Source organism: Tursiops truncatus, chromosome 3, assembly GCF_011762595.2.
Source record: "Tursiops truncatus isolate mTurTru1 chromosome 3, mTurTru1.mat.Y, whole genome shotgun sequence".
Taxonomy (NCBI): Eukaryota; Metazoa; Chordata; class Mammalia; order Artiodactyla; family Delphinidae; genus Tursiops; species Tursiops truncatus.
Genome location: NC_047036.1, coordinates 124448362 through 124474134, shown reverse-complemented (window position 1 = coordinate 124474134; position 25773 = coordinate 124448362). Strand labels below are relative to the sequence as shown.

The following is a 25773-nucleotide window of genomic DNA, read 5'->3' as shown; positions in this document are numbered from 1 at the left end:
TCCAAGGGCATACTGGTAATTGATGCCTTGAATCAGGGGCTGGCAAACTATCTGATTGGCTGCCTGTTTTTGACTGGCCTGCAAGCTCAGAATGGTTTTTACATTTTGTAATTGTTGAAAAAAATCTAAAGAAGTATACTATTTTGTGACAAGTGAAAATTATATGAGATTCAAATTCAGTGTCCACAAATAAATTTTATTGGAGAACAGTCATGCTCATTCATTTATGTATTGTCTATGGCTGTTTTCATACTATAACACCAGTTGAGTAGCTGTGATAATGATCTGATGCTTGAAAAAGCCTAAAACATTTGCTAAATGGCCCTTTACAGAAAACAAAAAACAAAAAAACAACTGCCAATCTCTGCTTTAAACCACTATGCTAGCATTTCCCAAACTTCAGTCATTTGAGTACTACCCTTGTGATTCTTGCCACCTTCTCATGCAAGCATCTGGAGCATTATCTACATAGCACTTTTCTTTAGATCAATTAGTTTTCCTTAAATAAATTTATTTTACAGAGAAAGAAAATTATAAGTGGAAACCAGTACCAATTGCAAGAGATGGAAGGTAACTGTAAAAAACAAATGCAAAAAACACAATGTATCAGATTTCAGCTAAATAGTTGGAGCAGATACTATCAACTGTTCCTCCCATTTTCCCACAGATCCCCTTACCATTTCTTTGTATACCATCCTGACTTCCAATGATGAACCAACATAATTTTTGGAGGGCTGTCCTCAGTCTGCTGAAATCAACCTTTCTCACAAGCAGAACGGACTGGAGATGCCTGGGAATCCATGTCCCCCTGTGGACAGCTCTTAAGCAATACAAAATGGCTGTGGGAGTATCAGTACCCCAGTTCCCTCCCCATTTGTCCAGGATAATTCTGAGGCATACGTTTTACACTGTTTCCCAGAAGTTCCCTGTGGGATTAAGCTTCAGTGTCTTATAAGCTGCCTTTCATCCTCTTTCCTGTATCATTACTTCCCTGCCAGTGTACCTGCACCTGCCAAATCAACTATGTGCATCTATTTAATCCTCACCTCAAGATCTGCTTCTTAGGGGGACCCCAGTAAGACAGTAGTGTTTCTAACAAAAGACTGTGAACCTTCAACCTGTTTTTTATTATAAAAGATTACCAAATATCAGGAAGGACTCGAAGATAAGCTAACACGTATATGAATCCTTTTCTTCAGTGTAAACAACAGTGATTAAAAAAGAAAATGAATAAACACATTTTTTTACCATATGATCCAATGGTACTTCTATCCACCTATTGCCTAATATCATGTGCTTTCTCCAGGAGACATGAGAAAACTTTGGGAGATCTATGTTTTACCTTAAGGAGTCATCCCAAGAACAGCAGCATCAGCAATACCTGGGCATTTGTTAGAAATGCAAATTATTCATTCTAAACTTACTGGATCAGAAACTTGGGGGTAGGACTCAGCCATTGTGTTTTAACAAGCCTCCAGGTGATTCTCATGCATGCTTAAACTTGAGAACCACTGCTCTACAGTAAACAGTCTCTTATTTAGTTCTGCTCTTGCTGCATTCCTGGATTTCATCAGAATTCAGAATCATCCAAGACTTGCTTCGTCCCCTCAAACGTGACTGACGGATGGTTTTCTGGCTTCTGTTTGAGCCTCCCACTGAGGTGGACCTTGTTACTTGCCAAGGCACACAGGTCAACAATTGGACAGCTCTGATGTCAGATGATTTACCTCATAATGCGGTTCAAACTTCTCTTGAGACTCCCACTATCTCCCCTTTGGCAACACAAAGACAAGGCTACTTGCTTCTCTAATTATGAAGTTGAACTTTCATATCATGTCATGCCATTCATTCAAAAATACTGGTCACGTACTGTGTCTCTTTCCATGTAGAACCTGTGGCCATATTGGGAGTGGGACATTAATCAAGTGATCAGAAAAATAAATATATAAATAAATGACTTGAATCTTCTTTTTTTCTTCAGGAAATATCCAGATCCACATTTAATTGGATCTGATTTCTTGTAACCTCACAGTCCTCATCACGTTATTTGGGAGTGGTGGGGGATCTATACCTTAAAAAAATATGATTTCTAGAAATGCTGTAGATATACTCCATTCAGTTCTACATGAAATGGAAGTTCATATTCCTCCTTTACATTTCCTGTAATCCATTTTTTCCCCAGAGGTAGAATGGGTATGCCTCTTAAATATTCTTTCATTGGTTAAGGGCTGTTTTCAATATCAGTTTTTTAATAAAGGGACTATAGCTGAGAAATGTTTTCTTACCTAGAAAGAATATTCTTAATTATTTTGAAAAAAATTAAAAGCCATTTTGCATGCTCATTGTATATATTAGCATGGTGGTCCCTTAAGTGTAACTGAGTTGGCATCTGTTTGGATTTTCAGTTATGGAAATGAAACAGCTAGAAGGTTTTTATTTAGACTAAATCTTTCTAGATGACTTAGCACAAGTGGCATTTTGACTACCAGCCCTAGAAAGAGACACTTGCAATGAAGATCCAGCTCCTGGAATACAGACTCTTTTTTTTCATGGTTTATATGCATTTGCACTTGTGAACTACCATACTTAGTGTCTAGATAAACAAATAATGTAAATGTTTTCAGGACTAATTTACAGAGAGAAATTCTTTTAGAGGGTATGATCAGCTGATTGAAGTAAAAAAAAAAAATGGTGAAATAACATCCTATAAATTCCAAATATTTCCCAGAAAACAAAGTCATAGTAAATAGCTAAGAAGAGGGCTCTTTTTCTTCCATTTAGTGAGAATTTGCACGGTTGCAATTTTTCAGATGATCCAAGAGTTTTTATCACAGTGAAGGTTACTAGGAAATCATGATCACCATGGGATGCAGAAGACTATTTGGGGGAATGCTTGTGTGTTTGATCCTGGTGAGATTGGCTGTTTTGGTACATATGGCTGGTAGTGAGTTAGGGTAATGAGGTGATGAGGCCAACAACAAGCATTTGACAGCTAACTCTTAGCGAATATCTGGCTTTAGTTAATTGCACATTACATTGCTCTTCTTTTAGTCCCACCTGTTCCGAAATGTCTGTGATCATGCTCAGGAGATGGAGCCTGTTTGGGACAGTATATGTGAATTGATCATACATTTTTTTAATTTGGAAAATCATTCAAAACACTTGGTCTTTTGCTGGGGATTTGAGCAGAACTAACACAGACTATCACGGTCCTACAGTTTTAGCATTGGAAGAAACCTTATCAGTCACCAGAATCACATTTCTTGTTTAGACATCCTTAAATAATTACCCACAAGCTGCCTAAATGCCTCTAATGACAAGCAACTCACCTTTTCAAAATTTCCTTTAACTTCCGAGAAGTTCTAATTCCTTGAAATTTCTCCCTTTGTTCACCCTGTCCAGTACTCTCTGGCCTAGTTGATTCTACAGTTGGGACAGTTGAGACCTAGACTGATGAACAGACTTGCTTAAGAATAGGAACAGTGAGTTAGTAGCGGGTCAAGCTAAGTGACTCCTGGTCCAGTGTTCCTTCCATTGTGCCAAGCTCCCACCCTCAATTTGGCAATTAAGATAAATAATGTTTTACTTATTCCTGACACTTGTCCAAAACAAAGGTATTGGAATATGCCCTTTGATGTAGAAATTTAACCCATGTAGGCATACTCTATAAAGAAACGTGGTCAATCCATGCACAGTTATGCATGAATATCCGCCCATGCGGCCAAAACCAAAGGAAAAAAAACCGAAGTGCAGCAAAGCAAACTGAGGTTATGACATAGCTCCAAGTTGGCAGGTGTTGGCACTGTACCAAACTACATCAATATTTCACTCCAATAGGTGGGGACTATTTACAGGTGAGCCCTGTGCTCACACTTCTCATAATAGAGATGCAACTACACACCTTCTGTTAACCATTAACAGCTGTTCCACAGCAATCTTTCAGAGTATTCTGAGTAAAAGAACAAGGGTAAAGATGGGGTGTGCTTACCTTCGGGGTTTGCCCTTTAGTTTTTTAAAATTTGTAAGCCAGAAAACTAAGGGTTGGAATCAGCATTTGGTGGCATAAAGAATTTCACCTCTTCCTCCTCCTTCTCCTCCCATTTTGAGGAAAGATCAGTCTCAATGTATCCAACAAGGAAAAGAAGCTCCAAGGAATCTGATGGAGTTGTATGTTGCTTTACTTTTGTGACAGATAAAGTGTTTTGAGTAATTAGTGACCTGATGTCCTATTGCTGAGATAATACTGAGACCTTCATTTGTACCTCACATGGTAGAAGGGTTTATTTGGCTCCCTCTTCCACCCCTTTCCCAGGACTTGCTGTGCTTTTTTTCTGATTATGATGATCTAGGAGTGTTTCTCTGAAGGAGATAAGGATACAGCATGACTATCATTAAAACACACACATACACACACATGCACGTGTACCATATGCACACGAGGTCTAATTGAATTTCAAATTAGAACTTTTAAAAGGGATATTATATAGCTTATATCTGAGCATGGGAGATGCTCTCAGTTGATTGTACTTTTAATTAACTGGGTAGTATTTTGTTAAGGAATCAGAAATATAAGTATGCAACATAAAAGCATGGTTCCTTGCACACACCTGTCACTCTGAGCAGTCTTCCCAGCAAGTGGTGTCCCTATAATCACAGCTCAGATTAGATATCCCTGGTGAGCACGGCAGAAAATAGCAGACTATAATCGATGAATCAATTCAGGATAAGTACTAATCACCAGCTTCTCTTTTGTTACTGTTCCTTTATCTCTAACAAAATGCATGTTCTCACTGGCTTGTTAAATGGCAGTCATTTTAAATTTGCTCATTGAGTTTCCATGATCAAAATATAACAATGTACATTGCTATGAATATATGATTTTCCCCATGTTGTAACATTTTCAAATGCAGTTTCAATGAATGAACTTTAGCTAGCTTTTAACTGTTTTCCTTACTTCCAGCTTTTCTTCCTTCTCATCTGTATACAAATACAATGTGGATTTTCTTGTATATAACTAAGGATTTTTTTGTTTGTTTCAAATAATGGTTGGAACCCAACTCAGATTGGCTTACAGAGGAAAAAAGAGAATTTTTTGGCTCAATATAATTGGGAAGTTTAAGTATAAGACTGTCTTAAGACACTGCTAGACCTTAAGCCTCAAATTATCTCATCAGGACTCGGCATTCTCAGTGTTGCAACTCTGTTTTCCTTTGGATGTTAGCTTCGTTTTCAGAAAAGCTCTCCCCACAAAGTGGCACTGATGGCCACCAGCAGCTTTAAATTGAAAGTCTATCAGTTTAGCTACAGCAGGGGAAAGACAGGCTCTTTCTAGCAAAAATCCCAGGGCTGGCTTTACAGTCTAGCTGGTGAGTTAATGAATCCTTGTGGCTAGAGAATGGACTATTCTGATTGGCCAGTCCTGGTCATGTGCTCATCAGTGGGATTGAGGCAGGGGAGGCATTCCACAAAGGAAAATCAAGGCACTGTTCTCAGAGAAAGAGGAAATAAATGGTCAGCAGAAAATTAAAGCAAATATTCAGTTTCATGAGGAGTTTCCCTTGTTAACAATGGGAGGAAGTGTGATAGGATGACAAAAGCTATGCAAGATAAAGCTTGAGTTTCAGAATTCACAACCCTGGATTGAATTCTCAGTTTGGTTAAGTGCTAGCTGTGTGACTTTGGCAAGTCAGTTAACCTCTTTGACCCTTAGTCTCTTCATCTAACAATAGACATAAAGTCTCAGAGGTTGGAGGAGAACGAAAAGGACAGGATTTGGCACTTGTTAATACTTAGTAAAGAGTAAATAAATAAGAAGAACTGGTTTTTGATACTTTTAAAAATTACAGTATTTATTCTGGAGTGGTTCATATACTACCTCCCAGAGGGAAAGTCACAAGCTCTCAAACCTCAGTTTCCTCATTTGCAAAATGAATTAACTACTTAGTTGACTCAAGAAATATCTATGAAGAGAATACTTTAGGCATTTTTCTAGGCACTGAGGTTATAATAGTGATCAAGATATAACTATGCCCTCTTGAAACTTATATTTTAGTAAGAGAGATAGATCACTACTAAAGAAGCAATGGCGTATATATAAGGTGTGTACGAAGAAGAAAAAAATAGAGTGGATACAGAGGACGGAAACTTTCAGAAAATGAGGTCTGAAATTTTATTTAGATGGTCAGGGAAGTGACAGCCTTATTTCCTGTGTCCATAAGGAAGTAAGGGAGTGATCTACATGGTAGCATTCCAGGGAGAGGAAACAAGTGAAAAGGCTTTGAGGTGAGAGCCTACTGTGATGGTCAAGGAAAGACACAAAACCAAAGAGTTCAAAGGTGGTGAGGGGGTGGGGCATGGCTAACGTTGAGTTGGAGAGGAGCTGGGACCAGATCATGATAAGGAGTTTGGATTTTATTTTAAGCATGACAGAAAGCCACTAGAATTTTATATAGGCAAGAAATGATCTGACTTCCATTTAAAAAATATTCTGGCTACCATGGGGAGAAGAGATGATAGTGGAGCTAGCAGGAGACCAGTTAGGAAAGTAAGGAGAGTAGTTAGGACACCAGCTGGGAAAGGAGATGGTGGCTTGGACCAGTGCTGGTTTTGGAGGTAATGAAAATAAGTCAGATTGAGGAATCATTTTCAAAGCAGAGGGAGTGAGTTTGCTGATAGTTTGATTGTAGGGTGTGAAAAAATGTGTTTTATCTGTGCGACTGGATAAATAGTGGAGCCATTTACTGAGATGGAGAATACTAGGGGAGGAGTAGGTTTTTGTGCTGGAGTGGGAAATGAAGGGTTTAGTTTGAAATGCTTTTTAATCATACAAGTTGAGATGTCAGGTAGGTGATATGAGTGTGGGAAAGGCCTAGACTTTATAACTTTGGAAATCTCTAGTGAACAGACTGTCTTTTAAGCAATGGGAATGGATGTTAATCTGTTATTTTTTGCTCCTTCCAGAAACATAGGTTATTTATACAATCTGCATTAGGACACTAGCTAGTGAAAATAGGTAACTGTATTGTTATGATTAAAATAGTATGAGTATTTTCAGTTTTTTTAAACCGTTTTTGAGGGTGGGTAATCGTATCCCTTTGAGAATCTAGTAAACTCTTGATCATCATCTGCCTAGAAAAAATATAGATGTGCACACGCATCATCTCGCTTCAGGAATGATTTTAGATAGAGGAGTACAAAGGATGGAACCCTGCCGCTTCAGTAGTTAGGGCTTTGTACTTATGTACTTCAAATAAAAGATTATTCCAGATTCAAAATGTAGAAGAGATAGAAGTAGACAGAAGTGCTTTGCTTGAGATCAGAGTAGGGGATTGAGTCCTGTAGGCTGAGCCTTCCTCATACCTGTCACAAACCCAGAAATGCCCTTGGGAGCCCTTGTTAATCTTAGAGGCTTTAAAGAATAAACTTTGAAAAACACAGAGAAATCCATGTCCTTTCCAGCTCTGGTGGCCTGCCATTCTTTTCCTGGCTGCCAGGCATATATGTTTGGTTCACCCTGACCAAGGAATCCAAGGGCCCAGGCTGAGTTTCATGGTTTTATGTAGATAAACAGATTTACAGTTTCTTCCCTGTAAAATTTTATTGGAAAACCAGCAGATGGAATTATAGAATGTCAGAGCTAGAAGTAAACCCAGGGATCATCTCTTCCAATCCCTTCTGTTTATTGAGAAGTAGAGGATGAAGTTAGAAGGAGAAAGGGTTTTGCTTAGGGTAACCCCAAAAGAAACAGACTGAGATCCACCCCTACATTCTCTGGTTCACCATGTTTTAGAACAAATGTGGTGAAAAATATAGGAATTCTTCTGAAAACTGAAACTACACAGCCAGTTCAGAGAGCTGACTTGGTGGAGATCAGTGAGTGTCCATCCATTAAAGGGTATAAGGTCTTCTGAGGGTCTATGCTAGAGGAACTTACAGTAATTTGAAAGTTGATTCCTCTTCAATTGTGAGTTCTTAGCCTGGGGTTCATGGAGGGGCCTCAAGGAATTACGAGCTCCCCAGAAAGTGTGTATGTATGTACATGCACATCTATTTTTTTTTTCTAGGAAGAGAATTCTCAGGAGTTTACTAGATTCTCAGAGATTTATCCATCCTCAAAAAGGGTTTTTTAAAAAAACAATCTGAAAAATCCTCATAGGAAACAAGATGGCTGACCATTTTAGGCAGTGTACTATTTTAATCATAACAATGCAGTTACCTGTTTTCACCAACTAGTGTCCTAATGCAGATCATATAAACAAGCTATGTATCTGGGAAGAGCAAAAAATGAAGATTAAACATGGAGTAAAAAGAAATACTTCTACGTTTTAATCTCTAAGAGATTAGTCAAATGTAAAGAAACTTTTTGCAGTAGTCAGCTGTGCCATACCTCAGTATGCCAATAGCTTTTTGCTGTAGTGTTATTTATTAAATACTTTTCTGACATGCTACAAAAGTCCTAATAATTAAGAAGCAATGATTATTTGGCATTTGTTCCCTTCACGACTTTTATTTTCCTACATTACATTTTTGTCTAATCTCTTTTTTATTTCCCCATTATAGTACCCTGTGCACACTGAAATCCAACTCACCCATGCCTATTTCCTGTAATGGACGAACTTGATGCTAATGTGAGGTATGTTACATTTCTGTATATATTGTGCTGTAAATTGTGGTCATTTGAACTCTAAGGTCTCTGAAAAGTCTGTTGTAGTAGAGTTACAAAGCTAATAGATGTGGATTTTCTTCAATATTTCTTATATAATTGTGAGTGTGGTACTGTTTGATTATTAATGTTTTTTCATTTCTGCTTAAATGATAAATATAATATGGCTATAAATGATTCCAGATGCCTATACTAAAAGTCTGCATTACGGGAGATGCTCCTCCATGAAAATAGATATTCATCTCTGTAATAGGAAGAAAGAAGATGTATTTACATGGGGGTAAAAATAGCTTAAGAATATTTATCTGTACATCTAAACTTTAGATATATGTTTAAATAGCTTTTTGTGACAAGTGCTAGTTTGCCACTTCTTTTATCAACCAGGTCATTAGATTATGTGACATGATGGTTGCATGGTATAGTTACATAAAGCTAAATGATTTTTGTTTTGTTTTTCTGTAATTTCCTGCAACCCTTGGAGATCAAATAATAGGATGGCTTCTAGGGATTTTTTTTTTTTTTTCTTTAAAGGCTTGCTGCATTTTATTCGGTACAACCAAATATTGTGGAGAAAATTGTATTCAATAAGGCTTAAATATTATGAATTGGCATTTGAGGCTGAAGATATCATCAATATCAGTAGCTGGAAGACATGCTCAGAAAATACATTCTTGGTGCAATCACAGGAGCAGTTTTTCTTTCATTTGAGATCTGTAGGAAAGCACATTTCAGGTATAGGTCAGGGGCACTATGCCTCTGTGTTTGATGTAGGAGAACACTGTGACAAAATGGAGCTGTCAAATATCTTGACAGAAACTCACACAGAAACTCGAGTGTAATGTGACTGGAGCTGCAAAGATGTACTATCACCCCAATGCAGGGGTTCCTTAAAGATAGAATATGTCTCATGAATAATCCCTGGCACATGGTGGGTATTTAATAAAGAGTTATTGATCAGCCAGTAATTGTACATATATTTCAAATAGGGTGATGTTCTAGTACACTTAGGTATGCACAGAGACTCTATATTCAGCAGTAAAACATTTTACACTCCCAATGGAAGCATCGTGGACTTTGATATTTACCAAACACACTGACTTGGTGCAGTCTTAGGACTTTAACAGAGATTTTTAGGCTAGTACCACATACTTAATTTTCCTCTGAAAATTTGTGGCATTATTTGCACAGAGAAAGCAAAGTGGAATCTAGAGAGTCTCCATTTTATTTTTATTAATTAAAAGGCCAAAGTGAGCAGTGTCAATGGTGATAAGTTTATCAAATTATTTTAAGTTTCAGACACTGTATTAAACTGGATCAGTTGGTTAAAATCAGTACTTCTTTCTGGATGATTCAGATAGTATGATCCCTAACATTTCCAGCTTTTCAACGTTTATTTATAGCAGCATTGGATTCTAGTAGCAGAATACAATTCAATTAAATGAACATTAGCCATTCTCCTGGGTGCTGTAGATCTGCAATGCAGGCTACAAGATGATATCACCCCTCCGAATCTTGTCTCTGGACTATCCTCTCTGTTTGATTTCTAACCTGATCCCGTCAACGTATGCTCATCCTCACCTACTCCCCATCTCTACCCACAATATTAGTAACATGCAAGTGCCACAGACTTTCCAGCCATTTCCTTCTCAGCCCACCCTCTGGGTGTCCATAGTAAAGGACCTTTATTTACCAAATCGTGATGCATGGATCAGTAGTAATGCATGATGATTTTAGGTGGTACATGAATATATGTTTTATTTTTAAAAAAATATTTATTTTAAGGTAACCTTATGGTGGTAATACTATTTTGCCACTGATAGTAGTGAAATAGAGTTTTCTTTTAAAATACATTTACTTAAAATTTGAAAGTAAGTTTTACTTAAAGAAAAAAATTATTAGCAGTGTTTTATCATTATTATTATTGGCCATTTTGGGTTTTTGTTGCTGCACGTGGGCTTTCTCTAGTTGTGACGAGCGGGGGCTACTCTTTTTTTTTTTTTTTTTTTTTGCGGTACACGTGCCTCTCACTATTGCGGCCTCTCCCGTTGCGGGGCACAGACTCCGGACACGCAGGCTCAGCAGCCATGGCTCACGGGCCCAGCCGCTCCGTGGCATGTGGGATCTTCCCGGACCGGGGCATGAACCTGTGTCCCCTGCATCGGCAGGCGGACTCTCAGCCACTGTGCCACCAGGGAAGCCCGGGGGCTACTCTTTGTTGCAGTGCGTGCGCTTCTCATTGTGGTGGCTTCTCTTGTTGCGGAGCACAGGCTCTAGGTACGCGGGCTTCAGTAGTTGCAGCACGTAGGCTCAGTAGTTGCAGCACGTGGGTCCTAGAGTGCAGGCTCAGCAGTTGTGGTGCACAGGCTTAGTCGCTCTGTGGCATGTGGGATCTTCCCAGACCAGGGCTCGAACCCATGTCCCCTGCATTGGCAGGCGGATTCTTAACCACTGTGCCACCAGGGAAGTCCCTATACAGCAGTGTTAATTATATTTATCACGTTGTACTTAGGCGTTTGCATCTTTTACCTGCCTTTATCCTTGTTAAGAGAGTAAATCCTAAGAGCTCTCATTGCAAGAAAAAGTATTTTTTTTCTATTTCTTTAATTATGTATCTGTATGAGATCATGGATGTTCACTAAACTTATTGTGGTACTCATTTCATGATATATGTAAGTCAGCTCATTATGCTGTACACCTTAAACTTATACAGTGCTGTAAGTCAATTATATCTCCATAATGCTGGAAAAAAAGAAAAATAATATGTACTTTAAAAATATTCATTAATAAATGAATGTGAAAAAAATCACAAGGGTACTATGCAGATGACTAGGGTCCAGAAACCCATGTTCTAGGAGTAACTAGATAGAGTAAATTTTATCATTTGAAGAATAGGAACCAGAAATTTTTTTTTGGTAAGGAAATGTCTTCACTTGGTAAAGTGCTTGTATAGAGTGAAAGCCAAAGGGTCTGGGTCCCTGGCACAGGAGAGGAATTTTTTAACTTGCTCTGAAGACAGGAAATTGAGTGACCAGAGGAGGGAGAAGGTAGGAAGAGAGAAGATTCAGAGAAGGAGAGTCTGGATCCTGCTTAGCAGAAGGTGGGATATCTAGCTGCGTGGTGGCTGTAAGACGTTGAGAGGAGTTAGGTTGCATCTTTTTGTTTGTTTGTTTAAAAATGCATGATGTGTGCTGACCTCTCCCAACACTGAGTTCTTCAGCAAAATTTTCTACCTTGGCTAGGAAAAGAGTGTGGAATGTTTACTATGTGTGAGGTCATCATGAGCTATAAACTTAACGTGTATTATCCTTCTAATTTTTAAAACAATCCTCTGAGGCACATCATTATTATCCCCATTTTACAATGTGTGATAATTAAGGTACGAAGAGGTTAAGTAAACTGCTCAAGGTCATAAAACCACACTGCCTCCTACTATACTACAGATATTTTATATGAGTGTGTGTGTGTGTGCGCGCGCACACGCGCATGTGTAAATTGGTGAGATGCCTGACATTCCTGTCTGGGTAAACGTAGTTTGGAAGAGAGAATGCATGTGTGAGAATGAACAACCCAAAGGCACAGGATGAGTGTGAATCTGAAATCTGAGAGAAAGATTTCTGCGGGCTATAGAATTGAGAGTCTCCAGCCAATTTTCCCCACATATCAAGGAACAGAGAAGTCCTAGTTGACACTTAGGGCTAAATAAAATGTCTAGCATTTAAGTATTTTGTCAGGTCATACTGGTTACTTAATTTTTGGTTTGTTTGGTTTCATTTAATTGAGTTTGCTATTTCACCATGATCCTTGCTATTGTATATCTACCAGTGTTATTGACTATAAACATCAGAAACTAACTTGCTGGGTTTCCCTGGTGGCACAGTGGTTAAGAATCCGCCTGCCAATGCAGGGGACATGGTTCGAGCCCTGGTCTAGGAAGATCCCACATGCCACAGAGCAGCTAAGCCTGTGCACCCACAACTACTGAGCCTGTGCTCTAGAGCCTGCGAGCCACAACTACTTAGCCTGCATGCCACAACTACTGAAGCCTGTGCACCTAGAGCCCATGCCCCGCCATAAGAGAAGCCACCGCAATGAGAAGCCCACACCACAATGAAGAGTAGCTCCTGCTCGCCGCACCTAGAGAAAGCCCGGACATAGCAATGAAGACCCAACCCAGCCATAAATAAATAAATAAATTTATAAAAAAGAAAGAAAGAAAGAAACTAACTTGCTAACATATTCAAATGTAATTTTTGGGAAGCTACAATGTATATGTTCAAAGAATTAAGGTGAAAATTCTGGGGGACCAGGTTTGTAAATAAACAAGAACTTTGAGAATTCTAGTAGAGCTAGGAAGTGGAACAGTGGCCAGCCATGGGAAGAAGTGGTCAGTACATTTCTGTGTCATGGATAATGTCCAACCATTTCCTCTTTCTATATGCTACTCAAGAGTCAGAGTCAGACATCTGATTGACCAGGCTAAGTCATGTGACCACTTGTTGTCCATTTCATAATGGGAGGCAGGTATCACTCAAGATGACATGCAGTGGAGGAAAGTTAAATCCTCCAAAGTAATTGATGCTTTTTAGGAAGGGGGAATTGAGGCTTGATAGCCAAAATATGTTAATGTCCAGCTCCATTCGTTTTGTAGCGGTTGGATTTATTTATGGTATTTCAATAATGCTGCTCCATTGGTAAATAAAAATATGTGAGGGTTCCTTCATTAGTTTGATATAATTAGTTAAGCACCTAAACGATGTGCGAGGAAGAGTTAACATAAGTGCCTGTTCTTAAGGATCTCAAGCTAGAAGACAGTTGCACAAATAGCATGTAATACAATGACAAAAGAACCCAAATAGTGGGCTATACAATGAGCTGTATTCTCTGTGAACTAACTATAAGGGAGGACTAAAAAAAAAAATGCTAAGTTTGGATTTTAGAAATAGGAGAAGCATTACAAGCATTATTTCCCTTAAGAGCTTTCACTGCAGAGAACAGTCGATATAGGATGGATTGACTCAGGATGAAAAGCTAGCAGTGAATCAGGCCCTGGTTGGAGCGGCAAGTTCCTGATGAGTCCTGTCCCTTGGTAAATACCGTAGTGTCTCACAAACTTAGCAGTCACCCCTTTCCAGGCAATCTGACACCCACCTGATGTCAGTTTTTGGTCTGTTTGCTTCTTGTTGGGGCTCTAGAGGAGACAGCTGCATTCTTTTTGAAGGGTTGAAGAAAGGAAAATGGAAACAGTGGCTTCAGTGATTTTGTAGCAGATACTCTTTGAGGATATCATTGGCCTGTGTTTGGGCAGCGAGCCTGGTGGTGCCTTACCCCAGTGCTATCCCTAAGCCCCTGAGGCTGCTTAATGCAGCCCTGAAACACTGCCTGACTTCAGAGATAACCCATGCCTTCTGTTTTGTTTTAACTACCAGATTCTTCCCACTGACATGTGGTTTTCCTCAGCTCAAGTGTGATCCCTAAAGGCCACCCAGGTCTCCGTTCTTTTCTTCCTGCTGTTTATTACACTTATACAGTTTCTGCTTTCTAAGAATTTTTTTTTTCTTCAATTTCTAGTTCCAGAAAGTACAGGGTTCAGGCAGAAGATGTAAGGGGAGGAAAAGTCCAAATATACACACAGTTGTTCTTTGAAGATTTCTCAAGATAAATACCTCAGACTTTGAGTGGAGAGAAAGTTTATTTTTTAATCTTGATTCTTTTTAGCTGTGGCTTCTTCCTAGCCTTGACTCAGCGCCCTGCCCCAGTACACTTTCCTGCTGCACTGCCTCTCTTTAGTAAGAATACCTTGGTTTAATACTGTTTCTCCTCTACAGAAAAACTGTTGTGCTTTCTCATGAATGTTTCTCACTAGCAACCAAAAAAGCATCATATAAGAATGATTAATCATATAAATGGTAGCATTTCCCTCCTTTTGCTACGGTTTCTAGCAAAGTCAGAACCAAATTTATAACTACCACTGGCAACTATAGAAGATCTCCAGGCACTTATTATGGCTGTAACATGCCCTTATTTTATTTTTCCAGCCCTTTTTGTCACTTCATCTTACTTTGTTTGCTTTCTTAACTGCATCTTATATTGTTTATTTTTATAAGCCACTTTAAGGAAAGAAGGAAGAAAGATAGGGAGAAAGGAATCCAAGAAGAAACCTTTTTTCCAAGGGAGAATCTTTCTTCCTTCTTTGGTAGGGCTTGATGCCATGTGCTGGGGAGCCAGTAATCATTGAACAGAAGATCAAGATGGCAAGCTTTTGTATAAAGCACAAAAAATCTGAATAAATGCCAAAAGCTGAATACTCTAAAATATAAAATACATACATGATGTAAGTACAACCACCTACTGTACACACATCACAACATTAATTAAAAGCCGTAACAAAGAAGAGTATCTGGCTTCGAGTTACAGTTAAACTTTGAACAACATGGGTTTGAACTGCTTGGGTCCACTTACATGCAGACTTTTTTCAAAAGTAAATGCTACAGTACTGCATGGTCCGAGATTGGTTGAATCCATGGATGTGGAACTATGGGTACTGAGGGCCAAGTATAAGTTATACACAGATTTTTCAACTGCTCAGAGGGTTTGTGCCCTTAAACCCCGAGTTGTTCAAAGGTCAACTGTAATTACCCAGTTGCTTTAATTCTGTCATGGCACTAATTTGCAATTCATTACTTCAAATCAAGAAATAAAATTAATTGTAAATTGATGTGCCTATGAGAATTAATTGAAATCCAATTTTAGCAAAGAGAAAAAAGAACAATTTTTAAAATAAGGGAGTTGATTTCTGGTTTGATTATTAGTACTGGTGACAATACTTATATTTCACTAAAGTCTCAGGATGAAGTTGGAATTTTTAATGCTAAATATTCTAAAGCCTTGAAATAACTCCTAGAGTTTAAAATCAATGTGTGCAAGTTGTCAGCCCTAAAGACTTATCAATATGTAATTGATTTGGAAGCAGAGTTAATTCATGTTTGTAACCTGGCAGCTGCAACTGTGAACATGTGCAACTTTAAGTCAGTGAAACGTTTTGCAGGAAATCTCTCTTCAGGCTTTGAAATTGTGACATGTATTAGCATATAAGGAGAAAGTGAGTGGGTACCATTTAAAATGGGTTATTTTTATGTTGCTTTAGAAATGTAAATAAGAATCATACTCAACTTTATTGCTTGACTGATACAATGGTGATTATTCAGTTAGTCTTCTAATTAGATCATGAGCATAGTGACTATGAACTGGAACTTACCCTGTAGTGGAAACCCCTGTTCCTCATGGGGTCACAGGGGACCTTAAGGGAGAGGGTGACATTTATGTTCCTAAAACAATGGTCTCTTGCAATGGGTGAAATTCGCTGGTTGTGGCACAAAGCTAGCAGTCCTCTACATCAGGGGGTCCCCAACCCCCGGGCCTTGGACCGGTAGCGGTCCACGGCCTGCTAGGAACCGGGCGGCCCAGGGCAAGCAAGCGAAGCTTCATCTGCCACTCCCCATCACTGACATTACCACCTGAAGCATACCCCCCCACCCCCCCACCCCCCGCCTCTGTGGAAAAATTGTCTTCCGTGAAACCGGTCCCTGTTGCCAAAAAGGTTGGGAACCACTGCTCTACGCGATGTCACACTACACAGCTTCTGAATTACATATATCACAGTGATTTCAACTGGCAACATCACAGGAAGCTGGAAGAGTGGCATTTTGGGAAACAAAATGATGTGGGTTCAAGTCTTGGCTTTCTCATTTACTAGCTATATGACCTTGAACTAATTATTTCATTTTCAGAGCCTTTAGTTTTGGCATCTGAAAATGTTTTTTTGTAAGGATTATAATGTAGGTAATACTCTTAGCATAGTATCTCACACATACATGGATCGAACAAATGGTAAGTGTTGTCTTTAGTGCTCACAGTAACCATGAGATATTGGCTTTATTACCCCTAGGACTGATAATTAACTACTCTGTAAGTTTCTTGATTGCTTAAATTTGGTGTCCATTTAATTGGCTGACCTTATTAATCAGTTGTTAACTTTTTTTGACTATTTGTCCCGGATTGTGCCCATTCTCTGTTGAGGAAACTGAGGCTCCCAGAGGTGATAGAAACAAGGGGCATAATTGGGATGAGACCACGGCTCTTCTGTGCTCTATTCGGCACTGTTTTCTCTTTACTCTGCAGCTTCCATGAATGTGGATCCATTCCTTTTTGGGAATTGGAGGATCTAGGGTTCAATCCTGTGACTCTTTGACTCTTAGTCTTGTGTTCTATTCAATAAAGACAGCTCTCCATTATATGCAATGCATCCCTAGATTGAAGATCTTTGTTTAGAGGAAAACACCTCTGACTTGTTTCTTTCTGCTTCTATATTTATCAGTGTCCAGTTGGGAAAATAGAGGCTGTTTAATAAATTTCAAGAAAAGGAGGTTTAATGCAGGGCATTGGTCACAAAGCTCCCTGGAAGGGCAAGAAGAAGGGGATGTTAACCAGAGGTCATGAAGCTTCACGGATCCGCTGCAAGCCCTGCTCCCATCACATCTGTTGCTTAAGGAATCATCATTTGCTGCTGCTCTCACTGCTAATGGCACCTCCAGATATTGGAGAAAAAGGTTCTTTTTCCTTCTCAAAGTCCAGTTTCCCATTCTGAACCTCCTATGGAGAACATAACCAGAAGCTAGCTGGCAAGGAAGTATGGAAAATGTAGTTTTTAGGCTTCTACCCTTTCTGATTGAGATAACTGCCATCATCCAGAGTCACATTTCTAGTAAGAAGTGAAGCCAGTGTTTTCACCCAGTTTGTTTGATGTCAGAGCCTAAGTTTCAGTTTGCTTCTGCAAAAATTTCTGTGTTGTAGAGTATCTGTTCTATACATTTTTAGACTTGGGTTCCCAAACTAAAGGCCTGGCACATATGTTTTTCTGGCCTGTCTCAGTTTTTTTTTTTTTTTTTTTTTAACATCTTTATTGGGGTATAATTGCTTTACAATGGTGTGTTAGTTTCTGCTTTATAACAAAGTGAATCAGTCATACATAAGCATATGTTCCCATATGTCTTCCCTCTTGCGTCTCCCTCCCTCCCACCCTCCCTATCCCACCCCTCCAGGCTGTCACAAAGCACCAAGCCAATATCCCTGTGCCATGCGGCTGCTTCCCACTAGCTATCTACCTTACTACGTTCGTTAGTGTGTATATGTCCATGACTCTTTCTCGCCCTGTCACAGCTCACCCTTCCCCCTCCCCATAACCTCAAGTCCGTTCTCTAGGAGGTCTGCGTCTTTATTCCTGCCTTACCCCTAGTGTCTCAGTTTTTAAAAATTGACTTAAGCACCTGTGGGGAGGCTGGGCACTCTCCAGTTTACCAGAGAAACAATGAATCCTGTTGCCTGCAAAGAACCATTACATTACCTTCCATAGCTACAGCGTCCAGTTGGTCAGGGAGTTTGATCTACCTACCACACCCTTGAAGGCATTTTATTTTATCACTTAAATTTTGAAAACAGTGGTAAGAATCATTTCTAATTTTATAGATCATATTATGACACTTAGTACCTGCTATTTTTTCCCTGGAAATTTGTCTTATTATCATTTAGCAAATAGGGTTGTACTGAATTAAAGAACTTTTTTCAATTAAAGAATTGGAACAGGTTTCTAAGTAAATATCTGCTAAGCGATTACCACTTGATCAGTCAGGTAATGATGTTCAGGCAATGTTCGTATTTGCATTTCTAAAGAACTGTAAGAATAATCTTTTTTTTTCCCACTCTCTTCCGCCTACTCACTTGCTCCTGAGCTTATAATGGCTTTATTAATTTAAGTGCTTGCAAAAAGTATTATACAAAGTACTCATCCTTGAATGTTCCATACTATCGTGCCCTTTGCATAACAGATACAGATGCATATTTATTGTAAGGTCTCACTGTCAACAGTGTAACTGACATTTTTAGCCTTACCTTATCTCAAATGCCAACATTGTTCATTATGTATAATTATTGCAATCCAAACTGTCAAAAGTTGAATTCTAGAAAAAGTGTATGTGTAGATAGTATAGAACTCTGAAGTTGCTTTTTAAATATGAATAAAAGACAATTTCTCAGCATTCAAAAAATATTGGTAATAGTAAATGAAGAAAACTAGATATGGAAGGTTCATAAATGTGACCAGTCTGCACAAAAGAGGGAAAAGTCATGTCAGATATTGTGGGAGGATGACTCTGAGTACAGGCTGAATTACAGTGGATGACAGGAGTTACGGGCTCAGGGACTCAGGCGACTGTTATACTTGTCCAAGGGATGGTGGATAAGGACCGGAACTAGGAATGAGGGAGTAGGGATAGAGGAAGAAGACACAGATTCTAGAGGAATTTAAGAAGTAGAATTCATGGTAGAAGGTGACCAATTGAATGAGAAAGAAGAGGAAGACATTTTGAAGGTGACCATGGAGCAGTAGGGTGTCTGAAGAAATAGAGCATAGTTCGGAGCTGGTGGAGATGGAGGAAACTGTGAGACATTCTGGTGATAAACATCTAATAGAAAGTTGGCTAAATTGGTGTGGGGCTCAGAGGGGAAATGTTTGGGGAAAGATTCTGATCCCATCTGATGCATGATGGATCGAATGGAATAGAAATTGATCCCCAAAGCTCTAATTATCTTCTAGACAAGAGAAAAATGAATGTAGCTCTCTAAATATTAATATCAAAGAGACTGCCTGTATATGAAACTTCTTCCTTCTTGAGACTTCAGGGGTTATTTCATTCTCTAACTTGCAAGTAATAAGGAAGTTTTGCACAATTAGGATGTGTGTAAGAGTTACAACTATGACCCTACTGAATTCCTAACCTCAGAAAACTTATGCAAGCAAGCCACCTCCTGTACATCTGGAAATACTAAATTATTTCCTTTGTAATTTCATTTCTAGTCAGTGTGATTGTGGGAATTGAGTCTAATATTTTTCATGGTAAATAAATTATTTATGACTCATGGGGTTATGATGTAAGAAAGGCACAAGTATTTGGAAAATAAATAGTGCATTGATTTACTGTGAGTTTTAGACAGGCTATGTTAATTAAGGATTTCAACCAATGTAGTACTTTAGTAAAGGATAGGATAGAATTCCCTCTGTAAAAGGGAATGTTTTCGTGGCTTGTCCTGGGATTGAATTTTATCATTGCATCACTGACAGAAGTTTTGAAAACAAACTGAGTTGCCCCAAAGAATCCAGAGAATCAGAAAAATGTGGCAGATTTCTGTTTGCAACTACAAACGTGTTATTTTCTATGGTTGTGTTACTGATGGGCTATCCAGTTTGACACTCCTAATTGACAGGAAGAAGTACCAGCCAACCAGTCTTCTAGCTTGTTGAGAGATTTTATAGGCCTCTCAGACCAGTTCTCTGGTGAGTCAGCCTGAGGTTGGGGTTATGACTTTTTTATACTAGTGAAAGAGGAATTGGCTCTGAGTAAAGATCAGCTTTGGAATCTGGGAAGCGCATTTGTGGGAACAAAAGCAGAAGAGAGAAACATTCAATCCACTTCAGAAAAAACTTTGCTTCTAAGAACCTCCACTTTAATTGTTTTCAGGAACATTGATGCTGCTAATTAAAAGTAGCAAAGTAGAAAGGTATTTAAAATATCTCATCTAGTCAAAAAGCCCTAAGCAGTTAGTCATATTTTTAAAAAATTTGTAATTCATATTTGATTAATTGTGACATGCTTCTATGCAAGTTATGCTGAACTGATGAGGTTTTACTCTGTGGGAAAAAAAATAACTAGTAACCTTTTTACACCAGCTTAATTTTAGCACTGTTTTATTTAGAATTATGTAACCTTGACTCTGCAACCCTCTCCTCCTCTTCCTGTCATTTCTGTCATTAGACCTCACCATTTCTTTTCTGAGCGATTGGCGTCATCGCCAAACTCCTTTCTTGACTATGGCTCTCCCACCTCCAGTTCATTTAGAAGTCACATGACTGGCCATCTTTCTATAGCTTATGATTAATCATGCCCATCCCCTGTCTTTTGTCAACTTCCTATTCACACTTTGAATTCAAACTTATCTTCTACAGACCCACAAGCCTTCCCAACCTCTCCAGATCTCTGTATACAAATTGCTATTATCAATTGTTTGTAATTGTCAGAGTTGATTGTAGTTATTTGTTTAATATGTCTACCTCCTCTGCTGGATTTCATGTGGCCAGTATTTATCACACTGTCTGGCATATTATAGTGTTGGAGGAATTTAACTAAAATTGAGAAAGCCTTTATATTTCACTTTACAACTCTTTAGGCAAGATCTCATCATCACTCCAGGCCTGTCATAGACAGGTTTGTGCCCAGTAGATATTAGCAACCACCACCTCTTCCTCCCACCCCCCATACACCAAATTTCACTTGGAGTTATGGATTCGGCGGCTATGAGATTTGGAGAGGAGACAGGAGGATGGAAAGAACACCAGTTCTCTATTTGAAGTTGAGAAAGCCTCTCCGGTGGGGCTGTTTACAGATTCGCAGCATGACCTCTAGTGACAGGTTTGGTGCTCCCTTTATTTTGCGTCCTTTGCCTGGGATGGACTCTTCTGCAGTGCTGCCACCACCATTCCTGCTGTGTCTCACTAACAGGTATCGAGCACTCGATAATGTAGGTGCTGTGCTGAACCCTTTATCACTACTTTTTCATTCACTCTATATAACAATTCTATGAAGGGTGTGATCTTATCATCTGCATTTTATAGGTAGTAACACTGAGACATAGAAAGATTAATTAACTTGCCCAAGTTCATACAGCTAACACATGGTAGAGTCAAGGATCCAAACTTAACGAGGTCTGACTCCTGAGCTCTGTCTCCTGACTCCTGTACTGCAGCTTCCTCTGTACCATGGTACCACGGTGGTACATTACTGATGCTGGTATTATTATGCCAAGCTCTCAGACCACCATTACTCATTTACTTCTGCGTCTGCTACTACTTCAACTATTATTATTAATTCTCTTATTTCTACTGTATTTAGAACCACAACTTTGAGCTCCTAATACTTTCTTTGTTCCAAATACTATGCTAAGTGCTTTATCAACAGTGTCACTGGGGAACAATACAGGTGGCCAACTCTGAGAAAGAAAGCCTGTGTCATGCCAGAGAGAGGAGCCCGTGTGCTCTGTGATCAGAGGAGATTATGCCCTTTTCAATAGGCTTTCTGTTTCTCTTTGTCTCATTCTCCAGGAATTCTTCCTCACCTCTAATAAGAAATCCATTAGTTGTATCGCTTCTGGTTTTTTTTTTTCCCCATATTCAGAGGAGACTGAGATTGGGTGGGGACCTAGAATGTTAGCATAATTATGGTCCTTCAGAGACCTTAAGAGAGTTGAAGCCTCTCCCATATCAGAATTCCCACTGTGGTGTCCTAGAAAGTAGATACCTGCTTCTGCTTGAAAATTCCACTCCTCTTTTTAAGTATGTCCAGATAATTGGTTAAATTAGACTTAATCATCAGTTCAATCCAGATTATTATGTATTTCAGTGAAGAAAAGCAACCATGGTGAGACTGTCAAATTATGTAATATTTTAATAGTCAGGTCTGGCAATAGGTTTTATTTTACAGACTATTAAGTTTGCCCTCTGCACCTTTACTCGTTCTCTTATTTTCTGTGCTGTTGTTTAACATGCTACTTCTTTGTCCAGTTGCTGCCCCTGTCTCTTCCCACAGAGCAGGCATCATCTGCATCTGCCTCCAGGGAACAGGTTTGCTGGGCTGGACGGCTTTCCTTAAGACAACTTTAGGGAGCTAGTTCTTTCCTATCTGCTTGAAAGCCAGGAGCCCATTTCCATCTCAGTCCCTGGGTTTACCAAGCAGATAACTCTAGTTTAAGAATGACTGACGCCTTTTCTCTTCTGTCACCTTTTCCTGTTCCCTGCTGTCTTCCTCTTCTACATTGTGTTCCTGGCATGTCACCTTGCATCCCTCTCTCCCTGTCTCCCCTAGTTCTCTTTTTCTCTTGCATTTCTACTCTGCTTGGCACTTCTACTCTCATTTACAACCCATCGTTTTCATCCTCTTCTTTTTTCTCAATATTTTTATCTCCCCTAACCCCTTACTTAGTTCATTGTCAAACATTTTTCTTTTGTTTTACAAATGGATTTTTAGGAATACTTGCATACAAACTTGACAAGTGTTCACCAACTATCTACAATATGTATGGGTGTTTGTGGTTGAAAAGAAGTGTGAGATAACAGTTCTGACTAGTGATAAGACCTCATATTAATAGTTTATTTACAAGGTATTTCAGAGTTTACAGTGTGCTTTATTTTAAAATTTTTATTGGAGTATAGTTGATTTACAGTGTTGTGTTAGTTTCTGCTGTATAGCAAAGTGAATCAGTTATATGTGTACATATATCTACTCTTTGTTAGATTCTCTGCCCATATAGGTCATTACAGAGTCTTGAGTAGAGTTCCTTCTGCTATACAATAGGTCCTTATTAGTTATCATTTTTTTTTGGCCGCACCACATGGCTTGGGGGATCTTAGTTCTCTGACCAGGGATTGAACCCATGCTCCCTGCAGTGGAAGTGCAGAGTCTTAACAACTGGACCACCAGGGAAGTCCCTAGTTACCTATTTTATATACAGTAGTGTGTATGTATTAATCCCAATTTCCCAACTTATCCCCCTCTCCCCCTTTCCCCTTGGTAGCCATAAGTTTGTTTTCTACATCTATGACTCTATTTCTGTTTTGTAAATAAGTTCATTTGTACCATTTATTTTTAGATTCTACATATAAGTGATATCATGTGATATTCATCTTTCTCTCTCTGACTAACTTCATTCAGTATGACAATCTCTAGGTCCATCCATGTTGCTGCAAATGGCATTATTTCATTCTTTTTTATGGCTGAGTAATATTCCATTGTATATATGTACCACATGTATATCCATTCTTCTGTTGGTGGACATTTAGGTTGCTTCCATGTCCTGTCCACATCCATTGTTACCTAATTCTCACAACATCCAGCAAAATAGGGCAAGTATTATTACCCTAACTTACAGATAAAGGAAATGAAATTTTTTTTTTTTTTTTTTTTTGCGGTACGCGGTCCCCTCACTTCTGCGGCCTCTCCTGTTGTGGAGTTCAGGCTCTGGACACGCAGGCCCAGTGGCCATGGCTCATGGGCCCAGCCGCTCCGTGGCATGCGGGATCCTCCCGGACCGGGGCACGAACCCGCATCCCCTGCATCAGCAGGCGTACTCCCAACTACTGTGCCACCAGGGAAACCCAGGAAATGAAAATTTGACAGGTTATGAAAAACATTTTTTGTGCTTAAGGTCACACCACTGGTATATGACAGAACCAAGATTAGAATCCAGGTGTTTTGATTCTGAGTCCAGTGTTATTTTTACTATACATTGGGCAGTAAGTACACACAACAGTATCATAAGTATATCAGCATGGTAACAGTGGTGTTATATGGTGCTAAAATGTAAGTAGAGAGACATGATGTAACTAGGTATTTGTTCTAGGTTGGGATATGTGGAAGTGTTAACTGAAGTCTGGTGAGAAGTGGTGGAGACCTAAAGACAAATTATCCATCAGGATAGGTTTGTTTACAAAGAAACATAACAGGTACATGATGGAATGGTTAGTCCATGAAGTGATGTTATAACAAGCAGCTGGCATCAGGCAAACCCAGCAAATGGTAATATTCCTACCCAGCAGTGGGGAATCTGGAAGTTGACCATTTAAAATCATATAGATCATTGTCCTTAAGAAAGTTTCTCAAGATGTACTAGGGACCAGTGGGAGGAATGGTGAGGGAGACCTCTGACGCTGAAGTGACTGGGGTATGGGAGGTTATTACAAGAGGAAGTCAGAAACATAGGGGTGCATTTGGATACCAGTCAAAGCTGGAATGCAAATTGGCAGCTGGGTCTCAGGCTCCATACTGAAACCGAGAGCCCAGAGCTGGGATGTAACCCAAATGAGCAGTAAGGATGACTTGATGTCGAGGATTGTCAGTAACTCAGCATGAAATATTGACGTGACCTTTGAATTCTCTTGATTATGGATGGACCAGATTTCCAAGGCAGGTTCTGATAAAGAAAATGTGCCCTACAGACCATTTGTTGAAAAGGACAAAATAAAGGGAAAATTCAGGGTGAGCTTACATCAACAGGGGAGCCTTCATGAGAAGTTGCCTTTGAAATACAGGAAAAATATAGATTATCCACGTAGTGGCTAAATATTGGAAGAGTGCTGTTAGTCAGAATTCTTCCAGTTTCAGGCCAATTCAGAGTAGCTTAAGCAACAATGAGAATTCATTAGCTCACCAAACTGAAAAGTTCAGGAGTGCAACTTGCTGGACCAGGGTCTCAAACAAGATCCTTGGAATTGGTCTCTCTCTCTCTCTCGACTCTGCCATCCTCTTAAAGCAGGGCCTTTCAATGTAGCAATGCCTTTAAGTTCTAGGCTTACAACCTATCAGCTTCTAATATGGATAATACAAAGGTCTTCCTTCCTAACAGAGTCCCACAATTAAGTCCATTGGATCAGTTTACATCCATGTAACCATCTCTAAACCATTATGGTTTGCATTATATTTCTGTTGAAATGTCTAGGGGAATTAAATATGGCAATTGGCAAGGCCTAGATTCTGTGCTGTCCCTGGAGATGAGATGGGAGAGAATAGGCTCAGTCCCACCCAAACCGCAAGATGGTTCCCTCAAGGAAAATGGAATTCTTTTACCAAATGAAGAGGGGATGCATGCTTGACAGCTTAAAATTGCAGATGTTCAATACAGGGGCCAAAATCCTTGCTTAAAGGAGACTAACCTCAGAGATCTTTGAGGTTGAGTTGTGAAGGAAATCCTTTGTTCACTGACGTAAGAGTGTATCATTTTGCAAATTTTTGTATAATTGTATCATTATGTAAAATTATTGTATCACCATGGTGGACCAGACAGAGTTTAGATCAGGAGTTTGATGTAGTTGGCACGTACTGAGAGATAGGTATGCCAGGTGATAGGTTCCAGTGAAATTGACAAGGCCGTAAGGATCAGGTGGCTCTTAGGATTCAGAGAGAGCAAAAGTCCAGAGAAGACGACTAAGAGAGCTGGATCCAATTGTGCTGGTT

The 25773-nt window shown here is 39.3% G+C and overlaps 1 protein-coding gene across 3 annotated transcripts in view; it reads left to right on the top strand.

Annotated features, from left to right (window-relative positions):
* The window catches only part of HTR4 (5-hydroxytryptamine receptor 4), a 318838-nt gene that overhangs the window by 152895 nt on the left and 140170 nt on the right, over positions 1 to 25773 (top strand). For all 3 annotated transcript variants that reach the window (XM_073802673.1, XM_073802674.1, XM_073802676.1), the window contains exon 4: positions 8560 to 8632. In XM_073802673.1, the coding sequence (XP_073658774.1) occupies positions 8607 to 8632 (26 nt within the window). In that variant the 5' untranslated portion in view covers positions 8560 to 8606. The remainder of the gene's footprint in view (positions 1 to 8559; positions 8633 to 25773) is intronic.